General features: G+C 36.7%; 1 protein-coding gene across 1 annotated transcript in view; it reads left to right on the top strand.

Moving 5' to 3' along the window:
• alk (ALK receptor tyrosine kinase) overlaps window positions 1-14,525 on the top strand; it is a 797,750-nt gene that overhangs the window by 701,095 nt on the left and 82,130 nt on the right. The window contains exon 11 of the mRNA XM_049464193.1: window positions 6,101-6,235. Coding sequence (XP_049320150.1) covers window positions 6,101-6,235 — 135 coding nt within the window. The remainder of the gene's footprint in view (window positions 1-6,100; window positions 6,236-14,525) is intronic.

Here is a 14,525-nt window from a genome sequence, read left to right as displayed (position 1 = left end):
TTGCCTACATAATTGACCATAGGATTCAATACAGCAGTAGCCATCAGAACTGATAAGGCTGTATTGATGGGGCTGAAATAATAACTTCTCAGTAACTTAACTCACTAGAAACAAAGATATTTCAGAACCCATTTAATGCACACTGTATACTGCCAGGTTTCTCTACAAGGACCCTCCACGCCCCTCACAGCACTGTGCCGTTTCTCTATGGTTTCCAGGGTTCAGGGATTAAACGATTTCCTCTAAGGTTGCCTGTTGAAAGGCTTTTGATTTTGGACCACCACCTAGGACTGTCCTTGACTGTCATGTGTGCTCTGATGCCCTCGTGTCCTGCGGCTCACCTGTCATTCTGTCATTCGGTGAGTGGAGCAAAATTGACAGAAAGAAATAACAGAAAAAAAAGAGAACAGGGGGAAATAGAATGAAAAGAGCAGCACAGAATGAACATTAGACGAAAAGGGAAGTTCGGATTTTTGCCATAACATCACTTTATTATATCAAATTATTGTAATTGACAGCAATTTTAGTGAATTGTTCCAAGAAAATCAAACAAAAAGGCAAGCAGACAGATAAACATATAAGATAGACAGATAATGATACAGATTAAAAGACAAACGGAGAGATACATAGACATATACTGAAGATATATGATGAGACATACACGGATTGACCATTATAGAGGTAGACAGACAGACATACGGACAGACAAGCCAGGCACATAAGTAGGAAGGAAAATAGGTAGGTAGGTAAATAGAAAAATAGGTAGGTAAGTAGGTAGATAGGTAAGTAGGTAGGTCAGTAGATAGGTAGGTAGGTAAGTAGATATGTAAGTAGATAGATCAGCAGATAAATAGGTAGGTAGGTAGGTAGATAGGTAAGTAGGTAGGTCAGTAGATAAATAGGTAGGTAGGTAAATAGAAAAACAGGTAGGTAGGCAGGTAGATAGGTAAGTAGGTAGGTCAGTAGATAGGTAGGTAGGTAAGTAGACAGGTAAGTAGGTAGATCAGTAGATAAATAGGTAGGTCAGTAGGTAGATAGGTAAGTAGGTAGGTCAGTAGATAAATAGGTGGGTAGGTAAGTAGATAGGTAAGTAAGTAGATCAGTAGATAAATAGGTAGGTAGGTAGGTAGGTAGGTAGGTAGATAGATAGGTAAGTAGGTAGGTCAGTAAGTAGGTAGGTTAGGTAGATAGATAGGTAAGTAGGTAGATCAGTAGATAAATAGGTGGGTAGGTAGGTAGGTCTGTAGATAGATAGGTAGGCAGGTCAGTAGATAGATAGCTAGGTTGGTAAGTAAGTAGGTACGTAAGTAAGTAAGTAAGTAAGTAGCGATATAGCGATGGATGGATGGATGATGGATGGATGGATGGATGGATGGATGGATTGATTTATTGACAAACAGAAAAAAACAGACAGGAAATACCACACAGATAGACAGAAATATAGAATAGAATATTGATAGATAGACACAGACAGACATACAGACAGACAAATACACAGAAAGCATCATGTACAATACATAAATACTTAGACGGATAGATAGACTGACCAACAAATAGGATAGTAAGATAGACAGATAGACAGACAGACAAGATATAGATTGTCTGCCATGTGTCTAAAGTAAAATAAATATATAAATAAATCCTGGCTTGTGTGAACAGAGAATAAGGCAGGAACGTGAGACCTGCTTTTACCCAGGTATCTCATTTTGCGGCCGTGATGTCTCTGATGGGAGGGCAGATAATAGTTGTGCCAGCAGCGTGCATCAAGAAGCGCTGGTAGCAGTGGGGAGCAGGGCTAGACTGTGATAAATGATGCCAGCTCAGCCTGCGGTGGAGCGTGGAGGTGTTTTTTTTTTTTTTTTTAGGAGATGATTAAAGACATGGAGATGAGAGGTGGTATTTTTCACATCGTCCGCGTATTGTCTCCTCAGGACTACATGTGGTGGAGAGAGGGGGTGATCCGTCTTCTCGGGATGCTGGCAAATGGAACAATGCTCGGCTCATGTGGCTTGTCATCATAATTAAGAAACATGCAGTAGGCTCTTGACTTCTTCACTGGGGGCTGAACTTAGAATTGACCACCTGTGCAGCTTTGCGTTGCGTTCGGGTCCTCGTGTCAGAGATATGTATTGCAACATCTGGCGGGATTGTGTTTTGGAAAGCAGATCGCAGCCACAGCTATTATAAACATATGCTCAGTTGTAAAATTCTCAGTCTCAACACCTTGAAGAAGATGAGAAGTTTTTTTGGTAACACTTTACTTGGATGGTCCATTTGATGGCCTCTTTGATGCTCAACTGACATTCAACTAACATTCAACTACATCTCTATTAAATGCAAATGAACTAAAAGGTGAAAGTTAATGATTCTCTATTGAATATAACCCTACATTACAACCCTATACACTCTAATCCAAACGCTTGGGTTTAGGGTTAGATTTTAAGCTTAGGTTAAGGTTAGGGTAAGGGTTAGGTGTAGGGTTTGATTTTATGGTTGATTAATGGTTAATGTTAGGGTTAGGTGTAGGGTTAGGTTCTATTTTGAATCATTTACATTCAACATATGGTTAAGTTAAATTTAATGGACATTCAGCTCAGTGTTAGTTGAATGTCAGTTGAGCATCAACAAGTCCATAAAATGGACCATCCAAGTAAAGTGTTACCGTTTGTTTTAACATCAGTGTCACAAACATAAAAAACCCAAAAAGATAAGTGTGTTGCGGAACTCCATATAATTTTTATTCACCAGCTTCTAAAGAAGAGGCACTGCGTCTGTAGTTGAAGCCATTCAATTTTAAGTTAAGAGTCTAAAAATGTATAATATTCAACCAATATCAACCAAACCAACACCAGAACATCCTTTTCAAGAGAAACGTCTCATTTTTAAAGCTCCAATAAAGTGCTTGTGAGGCTTTTGTGAGGGTTTTTTAGATTTTAGGTAACTTCTTAGCTGACAGCCTTATTAGCAACTGACATGTCTGCTTCACTAGAGCTTTATATCCTCCCCTCCCCCTTTAGTCCACCCTTCACATACTGTAATGGTAGGAGCAGATGTATGGATGTTTTGGTGGATGTCTTAAATTTAGTGCCTTTAACCACAGATGCAGATTCAGTGAACACTCTAAGAAAAGTAAGTACAGATTTGTACTTAAAAGAGTACAAAGCTTGTCGCTGGGGCTGTACCTTATATTGAGGTACAAAAAAGTACCTTTTAGTGAAAGTCCTTTTTTGTACCCATGTTTTTTTTGTGCCAGTAAAGATTAAAAAGATTAGAATCGTTAATATCAACTGAATATGGCTCAAAAACTTGATCGAAAATTGTCTGGCTTTAAAATAAAAAATGTGCAATTAAAATATATCTTGTTTATTAGTACAGTGATACAGAATACTGAATGTACCCTTTGGCTGGTTAAATGGTACAAATTTGTACTTATTTCTGTTAGAAATTACTTTGTACTTCAGAAGGAACAAATCTGACCCTGTAAAGACCAATATTGTACCTTTGAAGGTACAATTATGAAGAGTGTACCTTTGAGTACAAAAAAGTACTCATATCGTACCTCTGTTTTTTAGAGTGAAATGAAAAGGATACATGGTTTTCAAAATTGTGATCATATAAAAATCTAATAAGTGTGAGGTGCAAAGTATTCAGCCCCCTATATTAATACTTATTAGAGCCTCCTTTTGCTGCAGTTACAACAGCAAGTCCTTTGGGGTTTGTCTTTACCAGCTTTGAGCATCTAGAGACTTTTTGTAGATTTTTGCTCATTCTTCTTTGTAAAAGAGCTCAAGCTCAGCCATGTTGGATGGAGAGTGTCTGTGAACAGCAATTTTCATGTCGTGCCACAGAAGCTCAATGCGATTTAGTTCAAGATCTTGACATAATAATTCTTCAATCTAAACCATTTGACTGTATCTCTGTAATGCTGTATGTTTAGGGTCATCGTCTTGCTGGAAGGTGAACCTCCTTCCCAGTCTCAAGTCTTTTGCAGCCTTTAATAGGTTTTCTTCTAGGATTACCCTGTATGTATATATATTAACTGTATATACAGTTCTGGAAAAAAAATAAGAGACCTCTTCAAAATCATCAGTTTCTCTGATTTCACTATTTATAGGTATATATGTGAGTAAAATGAACACTGTGGTTTCATTCTGTAAACCACTGACAACATTTCTCCCAAGTTACAAATACAAATATTGGTCAAAATACAAAGAAATGGTCGAAATAAACTACTTTTAAACCGTAAATAATGCAAAGAAAAAAAAATGTATTTATTTAAAAACAACAATGCTAATGTTTTAATAGTATATAAATCAATATTTGGTGGAATTACACTGATTTTACATGCATTCACAGTTTTCATGCATCTTGGCATGTTCTCCTCCACCAGTCTTACACACTGCTTTTGGGTGACCTTATTCCACTAATAGCACAAAAATTCAAGCAGCTCAGCTGTGTTTGATGGCTTGTGACCAACTTACACCTCACATGATTACATTCAGAGTTTTTTCAATGGGAAAAGACTGGTGGAGAGCATGCCGAGAAACATGATTAAAAATCTGTGATATTTTACTGATTAATTACTGATTCTGAAGTCCTACTTAGAACTATAAAACTTTAGCATTGCTGTTGTTTCTAAATGAATACGAACTTGTTTTCTTTGCATTATTTGAGGTTTGAAAGCACGGCATCTTTTTCACACAAAATGCTCAAAATTACAATATATAATTATTTGGAAATTGGGAGAATGTCGTCAGTAGTTTATAAAATAAAATCCCAATGTTCGTTTTACTCAAACATATACCTATAAATAGTTAAAACTGAAAAATGTACTATATTTAAGTGGTCTCTTAATTTTTTCCAGAACTGTATATTGCCCAAAGCATGATGCTGCCACCACCACGTTTCATAGTGGGGATGGCAGACATCCCAAGTTGCAAAAGTTGATTTCAGGGAGGTTACAGGATAACGAAACTTAACTTTTATATTAATTCATTTTTAATTCTTTTTAGAAGGCCCTGCCTCTGCTTTTTTTTTTTTTTTGGAAAAAAAGCCTTTTTTTACAAAAGTGGACAGTTACAATATCACAAAAAATTGCACAACATCAAAAACATTTTATATCATATTACAATAATTATTAATATTGCCTCCGCCATGATCTGCTTTCTCTCACTCGCTGAACAAATCCCGTCCGGGAGGGGGGAAAAACACTGCCCGCCCACACTTAAAACTGATTGGTTGTCTCACAGACTCTTTAGAGGCCAATCAGAACCCTCTCTGTTTTCTCTCTCTCCTTCCCACACGCGATTAGAGAATAAAAGTCTGTGGCCTGTGTGCGCGTTTGGGGCGCTCGTTCTGAATTCCGGGAGATTATATGTGACTCGCGGGCATCAGGGAGCCACTACCGAAATGCGGGACACTTGGTTTGTCTGGGATGGTATGTAAAGGATGATTAGCAGTGTTACTTTCCACCACACATAGCACTTGGCATTTAGGCCATCTAAACACCTTAATCTAACACCTTCTTCCACGGGTTTGCGTACAGACACAAGTATAAAATGGAGTAAATATTTAAGAATCACAGTGAATGCAGGCTTAGCGCTTTTCTAGCTTGCAGAACTTCAGTGTTAAACCTACAACCTATCACCCTACAACCCAGTGCTGCAGCAAAGCCCAATACTTAGAACTTTTAAACTACACTATGATTTTATTGCACATCCTAAAGGTTAGAGAATGATAATGTGGGCTATGTAAATGGTAGAATTATAAAAAAAAGCAAGCTAACAATAGTCAGAAATGAGTCAAAATAAGGTTTCAACATCCCCAAGAACAGCAAACACAGTGGCAATATCTTAGGCTCAGGCAAGGCCTGCAAATAAGCAGTAATGGAACAGAAGGTTTCATATTTCTGTGCAAAATTATTTATATACTGATTTTCTATGCTAAGCGTGGGCACATTATCATTGTTTGAAGGAGATGCGCTGCCTACGTCAGTCAGAATGCTGCAGAACTGCTTTTAACACTCTTAAAAACGCCACAGCAGATACCTAAAAAAGTAACCATGTAATGTGTTATTTATTTATTTTTTTTTTATCTACAGCTAATGGAGAATTCCCTCCAGTGGTTCCAACAAGTCCAGCAGAAGGGAAGTTCAGACCCACGAGTCCAATCAGGACCACCTCAACAGCAGGTGGAGGCTCAGGAGCTCTGTCCCTGCCGCCCACGCCAGCAGACTGTGAGTTTTTAACCTTTTTCTACTGTAAGATTGATTTGCTGATGTGAGTTTGAGCTTGAATTGGATGTGATTGATGGTTGGATGCTTCCATAGGAGATTTTGAACCGTTTGGTGCTTTTCCACCAACAAAAATCGGTTCTGGAACCTGAATTTTTTTTTTTTTTCTGAGCTGGAACCAAAGAATAGCAAGTTTTTCAGCAAGAACTGGAACACCATTTATGGGCGTGTCTAGTTGTACAGGAGCAAGGAGCAATGAGAGAACCTTTAGAGAGAAAAAAAGATTTTTTTGGCCTACCAGAGGGCGCTCTTGATTTGACTCTTAAATGAATGGGTTTATGTTAAAAAACAATTGAGCAAAATGATAGTTTATAAATGTTTGATGCTTTTTATAATGAAAATTGTAATTATTTTCTCTCAACACACAACAGTATCAAATTATTAATCACTGCAGACATATTTTTAAAGCTTTTAAGCCCTTTAATCTGCTTTATTAGTAGCAGTAATGCTACCAAATCTACTGCCTTAAATCTGTTTTTTGGCCTATCAGATGGCGCTCTTGATTTGACTGTAAAATGAATGGGTTCATTTAAAAAAAAAAAAATTGAGCAAAATCCTAGTTAACACAGAACAAAATTAAATGTTTCATCCCTGAAGACATGTATTTAAAGCGGTAACACTTTCTATGAATGTCTATGAATGTAGCTCTATAAGACACTATAAACATACTCATAACACATTATAATGCATTCATTAGGCATTATAAACATGCCTATACATATTTATAAAAATGTATAATTCATCATAGCCAACTTTAATATGCATCATAACCTGTGATTATAATGCATTAATAGCTGTGTTTATAACATAGCAGTACCAAGAAACTGACTAAAAAAAGCTTCCAACATATAAACACACCCTAAATAATCATATAAATATAAATTATCCATGTCTTGAATATAATATTAGTTATAATCAGTTATAATGTATTATAACAGGTCTTTGTGCGCTCCAAGTAAAGTGCCAGACTTTCATTATGGGACTAGACTAATAACAATCGATATAAACTATTTTAACATATATATTATAAGCACAGCTTATAATGTATTATGATCACAAGTCATAAGGTTTAGTTAATATGGCTATAATGAGTTACGCATTTTTATCAATATTTATAGCCATGTTTACAATGCCTTATGAATGCATTATATAATGTTATGAATGTGGTTATAGAGTGTAATAGAGATGACATTCAGAGAAAGTGTTACCTTTAGAGCTTTTAAACTCTAGTTCTTATAAGCCATTTGAGCTGCTTTATAAGTAGCAGTAATGCTAGCAAATCTAATGCCTAAAACCTGTTTGTTATATAAAAAAATATATATTAAGTATACAAGTATGTTTTATTTATTTTTTTTTTTTTATTTTTTTTTTTTACAAATACATTGTTATACTTTCCAAAATTAAAGGAACACCCTGGATAAGTACATATTTACTATTAAAAAAAAAATGAAATGGGCTGGTTCATTGAAAAGCCCCAAGGTTATAATCAGTCTGAATGGAAGCAGTGAATCCAGAACCAGAGTTGTTTTGGTGGAAAAGGACTATTTGTACCAAGTGGAGCTTTTATGGCAAAGCTGAAAAAAAAAAAATTCTGACACCTTTATTTTTAAGGCTTATGTCGGCATGTGTAGTAAGTGCAGGCACTGGAAAAACTAATTCAGTTTTTGAGTAGCAGACAGCGAGTTTTTTTTTTTTTTTTTTTTTTTACTATAAAGTTTGTGCACTTTCATCTTTATATTTGAAATCCATATTTTCGGTGCAATTCTGTGATTTTTTTTTCCTGTTTTCCACAAACGTTATTGTCTATGTAAGCATTGAGTAATTTCCACATGGGCAGTTTTCATTCATTGACATCTATATTTATTTTAATACAGACATAAATTACAGTATTATTGAGCCTTTAAAAAAAGAATAGCTCAAATCAAGATCAGTAACATATCGTTGCTCCAATGGACAACAACTTTACAGGAAGAGAGGGTTAAAACCATCTTAACTTTCAATGGAATTTAGTTTAAAAAAAATAATTTATTTCAAGTAATTTTGAAGAATGTCTATTGGTCCATTCATCAAGAAACAAAAAAAAAATCACCAAAAATGGAGATACTTGTTTTTTTTTTGGACAGCGATGATATACTGTACCATTATTACAGAGCAATACAAAGCAGTATACCATATTTTTTTGACACTATCAGGCACACTTAAAACTTAAAATCTTAAAACTTAAAATTTCCCCCCAAAAATCGACTATGCGCCTTGTAATCCAGTGCTCCTTATGTATGAATTCTACCAGTCAGGTATTAAGGATCAGTAAAGCCACTCTGCTGAAGTGCAGCATTATAAAGGTGAGTTTTCAGTGTTTTAAGTTTCTCCAGCACTAAGGCTGGGTGCAGCAGTTATAGCATTGGACTGTAGTCTGCGTGTTTGCCAAGTTAAAACAAGCTACATGGGATGAACCGCTAGCTGATAGCACCCTAGGTTACTCTTTAACACTCCAGTGTTCCTCAGTCTAGAACTATTGGGTGGCATTTACCTCACGCTAGAACTGCGCTTAGCGGCTAATGCTAATGCTGCTGCACCAAGCCTTAGTGCTGGAGAAACTTCACTGATAAGTCTCCATTAGACAAAATATTGAAAATCTAAGCTTACTGTAAGTAAATGGAAGCACTTAACTCACTTAAATAAATGTTTTTCAGGAAAGAAATCTGTGTAGACCATAGACTGTGTATAGCTGGACAGAGCATCGTCTCTCAAAAGTGAAGCCGCCACAGGTCGGGCGCCCCCTGCTGTTCGGTTGCAGAAGGCTGTGTAACCCCACCTATCCACATAGGTTTCAATGACAAAACAGACAACTTTCAATCACGTTTTTTTATTCCAATATACTGTAATCCTACTTCCATTATTTAAATGCAACAGCTAGTGTAACCTCTGCTTTTATATCCCCACAGAATTAGTTTTTTTAAATCTTATTCAGCTCTATTCAAAAAGGTGTGGTTATTGTAAAAGGGCTGGGTTACACCTATGACTGTATGGGTGGGACCGTAGACTGTGTGAGCTCTGTGGAGGCAGCCCTCAGGGGCGGGGTTATTTAAATGAGTAGGCTGTCTTTCCACAGTCTTTCTCCCTCCTCTGGTCTCTACTGCGCTCTACAGACTCGGGTTTCAGGATCGCCAACATGGCGGAAGATTTTGGCTTCATTTTCATTGAATGAATGGGAACGGCGACACAGCGTCCATCTTTTTTTTACAGTCTCTGGTGTAGATTAACATCCAGCACTTATTTGACTTTTTAGTAATTATAGTTTTGTTCCCCCAGCTTCCTCATTAGAAGGGAAACATGGCAATACCCATGTTCACTTCGATGTAGGCATACTTACTAGTGTCACTTAATTCGATTTATAATCCTGTGCGCTTTATAGTCTGAAAAATACACTAGTACCATCATTCTATATCCAGTATAACAAACATGAATCCCACTCTTTGATGTTTGTTTGATTTATAAGCATAATTTGGATGAATACAGTGCCTATAATGTAGCTGATTGACTTGTTGATTGAGTTGCTGGAATATTATAGGTGGTAAAAGTGAGAGCGAGTGTAACAGAGTGCAGTCAAATGGAGCAGGTCTATTGCTTGAGAAGAAGACATTTACTGGATCATAAAATGGCCCGGTTGCTGTAAGGGCGCTAAGTCAACCTGATTAAACATCATGGAAAGGCCAGTTACATTAAGCCATTTAAACGCATCATCGCCTCAGCCTGCATGCGACAGACACACTGAATCTGGAACAGAAACCTTCTCACATTTACCCTTTTAGAAGGTCACCTTCAGTCTGGAAACTCTGGTGAAGCTGCCTGTAATATTTTTATTATATTAGCATTATATGATATTCTAATGACACAAGTGAGAGCGAAGTGTTAGGGATGTTAGGGAGGCTAATCACTACTGATATATAACTAAAAACTTTCGGCCTGGGTGAATTGCTTTGATCCCATTAGAACCAAGGTTAATGTTATGGCTTACATGATGGGTGGAAGATGTGCTAGATGGGTTCCAGGTGAGTTTTTACATGTGGTTTTAACCCTTTGAACTCTAGACTGTTTTGGTGTGTCTTTTCTTCGTTTTTGTCAGTTCCTCTTTCAGGTCTTATAACACAGTAATTATATCAGACAGACACGTTCCTTGAGCTCTTTTACTCCAGAAGCCATATGACAGCTCAAACATATAATCATTTAAAATGTAAAAGGAAGCAGAATTGTTATATTTTCCTGGAACTGGACATGTTTTTTGTCAAAATTTTATACTAACTTATATTTGAATGTATAGACTTTAAATTCATTCACACCTAAGATATCTTTTCAAAAATGGTTAGACTAGAGTGTATATGAGTTGAAAGCATAAGAATATTGATAATAGTTAATTACATGGCTTAATATTTATACTTATGACAAAATACATGGAGAGCATCAGACGGAGTTATTTTTCTTGATGATCACACCTCTAGGATACATGTAGATACTAAAAGCCTGACACTCAGAGCAGCCTATACCTTTCAGTATTTTGAGTATCAGGACACACAAAGAAACCAACTATATACAAAAATGTAAATTTTTTAGTCTAAATAAATAAAAATGTTTAGTGCAAAATAAATAATAACTACTTAGTAAAAATGTGCAAGTAAAATAAAAACTATATAAAGTAGTGCACAGCATGCCTAGCTTTAGTTTGAGTAAAGCAGGTAGTTTCACACTTTATCTGTGGACACTTTTGAGTCTTTATTTACTGATATTTTTTGGTTTGAAACATCATATAAATATGTTTGAAGCACTAAAGGTAAATAATATTGGTTGGGGGAGGAGATCTCACTTTTTTAGGTGTTTTTCTCAATAGGTTTCTTGTAGATGCTTTAACCCATCACTATTTTTAGAAAGAGTAAGTTCCGCCCTTTCTAACCATATATGGATTATGTTTATGTGTGAAGGGATTCCTGAGTAATTAAGCTGAGAACACAAGGTGCAATTTTGGACGTACAATTTGTCCATAGGGTTCTAAGGGTTAAGGCTCATGTGCAGTATAAATCACCTCCTGATTCCATCCCTGACCCTGATAGGGCTCATCACTGACCATCACACCATATGTGGAACCAATATGTTACGTTCTAGGTCCCAGTTGGGCTTCCCATGCCGGCCCCACATAGGCAGGTTATCTAGTCTAATGGAAATGCCACCTTAAAGACAGATGTTCTGTATTTTTGTAGGCTATGATGCAGCATTCCTTTCACGCCCTCCCTCGTCTGGGTTGCTGCATTAATCAGTATTCTTGGCGGAGACCCAGATGGTGTTTGTGACATGACTCCCACGCAATCGCAGGCTTAATAAATGTGAATGAGCTGCTAATCTGCAATTCGTTAAGACTCGTTAGCGAAAGCCCACCCACTCACATCCAGGCCCCAGTGGTGTAGCGTGTGTTTGTGGCAGCATGCCCAGCTAAAACGGCTGTAGGCTTTGCTAAAATACATTACCGGGGGATGTTTGAAATCTTTGCCATATATATATTTTTGGTTAGGCTAAGCGTTATAATCATAGAATATAGGTATAGACTGTGTTTTAAGTGGCACAAGCGTCTAAGCATGTCCCATATTATTATTAGCAAGAGACTGTGATGTCATTCTCTGGCAGTGGCACGGATGCAACAGGTCTTCTGTAGCACTTCCAAAAAAAAATAATAACTTGAACCTTGATTTGTGTAGTAAGAAAGATACAGTCAGTGGATGGTTTAAGACATTATTAAACCAAAGATAAAACCTTCACTAACCAGAGTCCCATCTTAAGAGTTTATCCCTCAGCCCAGTATAGTGAGTACCAAAACATTAACTGGATATCCCTCTTGAGAGTAGCAGGAATTAGAAACCTGAATGAATGGATAAACCATTAAGATTTTATACAGTAACTTGGGCTTCACGTGGTCCATCGAACGAAGGTGCCTTCACTATGATCTGAGAATCACTGTTTTGAATCTCAGGTCAAGGTGTTAACCATCAGCTATCTATCTATCTATCTATCTATCTATCTATCTATCTATCTATCTATCTATCTATCTATCTATCTATCTATCTATCTATCTATCTATCTATCTATCTATCTATCTATCTATCTATCTATCTATCTATCTATCTATCTATCTAATTGACCTTCTAAATTTGGAATTAAGAAAATAAGATAAAATTAGGATCCAAGTTAATTTGAGATTATTTTACTACATGTATTTCATAGGAGCAGTCTTTTTTTCAAAACAAGGGCTGCATGACATTGGAAAATTAAAAAATAATAATAATAATAATGTAGGGCCCATGACTGAGCTGAGCTGCGCCGAGCACTCAAAACCCGAGGAAAACAGCAAAACAACATTTATCGGCCCTTTAGTCAGGCATTTAAATGCTTTTTAAAAAGATAAATAAGAGCATTTTTCTGGAATTAAAAGCATGATTTCAGCTGTAACTGGAAATATCTGCGCTGCAAAACTGTGCTGGACTGAGGTGCACAGCTGTTGACAAGTGCGTTGAGCTTCTCAGGCAGCAGCAGCCTGTCATTCACACAGACACAGAGACAGCGCTGTGTATCTACTTCTTGAGTCAAGAATAAAAACATTGCAACATGACACATTTGATTTAATTTGATGGTGTTAAAAATGGTGTTCCAAACCCTAGTTTCAGACCTGGTAGGACGCATTTGATTTCAATGGATTAGTGAAGGCAGAAGAAACATTGATGAGATCTGCTGCTTTGTTGGATGTCGGATTTTTTTATCTCAGAAAAAGAATCAACCTGAAGAATTTACCTGATGCAATGATGTGTTGAGGTTTCACTAATAGAATCTACGTATGTCTTCAACCCAGTTATCAGCTTTCAGTTTATTACTTTTGGCAGTAATTGTATTGACATATTTTATTCATGCAGGATTTGGAGAGAACTTGAGAAATTGAGAGTCCTGCTTTATTTCAGTGTACAGTACAGCCAAAAGTTTGGACACACCTCTTTTTCAATGCGTTTTCTTTATTTTCATGACTATTTTCATTGTAGATTCTCACTGAAGACATCAAAACTATGAATTAACACATGTAGAGTTTTATGTACTTAACAAAAAATGACCTGACCTCCACAGTCACCGGACCTGAACCCAATCCAGATGGTTTGGGGTGAGCTGGACCACAGAGTGAAGAAGGCAAAGGGGCAACAAGTGCTAAAGACCTCTGGGAACTCCTTCCTTCAAGACTGTTGGAAAACCATTTCAGGTGACCACCTCTTGAAGCTCATTGAGAGAATGATGCCAAGAGTGTGCAAAGCAGTAATCAGAGCAAAGGGTGGCTATTTTGAAGAAACTATATATATATAATTTTTTATATAATTTTTTTAGTTATTTCACCTTTTTTTTTGTTAAGTACATAAAACTCCACGTGTTCATTCATAGTTTCGATGCCTTCAGTGAGAATCTACAATGTAAATAGTCATAAAAACGCATTAAAAAAGAGAAGGTGTGTCCAAACTTTTGGCCTGTACTGTAAATCCAAGGTACAGCAAAGACAATCATTTTCTAAAAAGTCATTTTGCCTGATTTGCCTGCACCTCGTCCCGCACCAGGCTAAGAAGTTGACTTATACATTTGTCTTCTTGTTGAGACTTTTGAAATGCCCTGTTTACCAGATTACCTAAAAGCACTACTGGCAGGTCACAGCTTTCACAGAATGCAGCTACAAAAGAACGAACTCGTATCAGGAGAGGAGGAACATTGCACCTGTTCTTGCATCACTGCCCTGTTTTCTTGTTTTGCTTGTTTTCTTGCTTGTAGAATTGATTTTCTCGGAACCCACAGTTCTTTTATTAGTTTTTTAAAGCCGTGGATGGTTTGCCACCTTCATACATTACGGAGACTCTGACAGTCTATATTCCAAAGGGTCCCAAGGTCATCAAATGCTTGCTGTGTGTCCTGAAAGTGATTTTTTTTAAAGCTCTAAAGCTTTAAATTCTTGTATTCTGCTGGATACAGATGAGGAAGCTGGAATATGGAAGTTTGGTAACACTTCCTACGAACCCTGTATTCATAATGCATTATAAATGCATTCATAATGCAATATATTACATGCAAAATACCTTATAATGACCGTAATAAGCCTGTATAATAGCTCATAAGTACATTGTACAATGTAGTGTTGCAATGCACTATAACACTTATTTGGTATATT

Source organism: Astyanax mexicanus, chromosome 14 (genome assembly GCF_023375975.1).
Source record: "Astyanax mexicanus isolate ESR-SI-001 chromosome 14, AstMex3_surface, whole genome shotgun sequence".
Taxonomy (NCBI): domain Eukaryota; kingdom Metazoa; phylum Chordata; class Actinopteri; order Characiformes; family Acestrorhamphidae; genus Astyanax; species Astyanax mexicanus.
The sequence above is the reverse complement of the archived record's forward strand: the minus strand, read 5'-3'. Positions and strand labels throughout refer to the sequence as shown.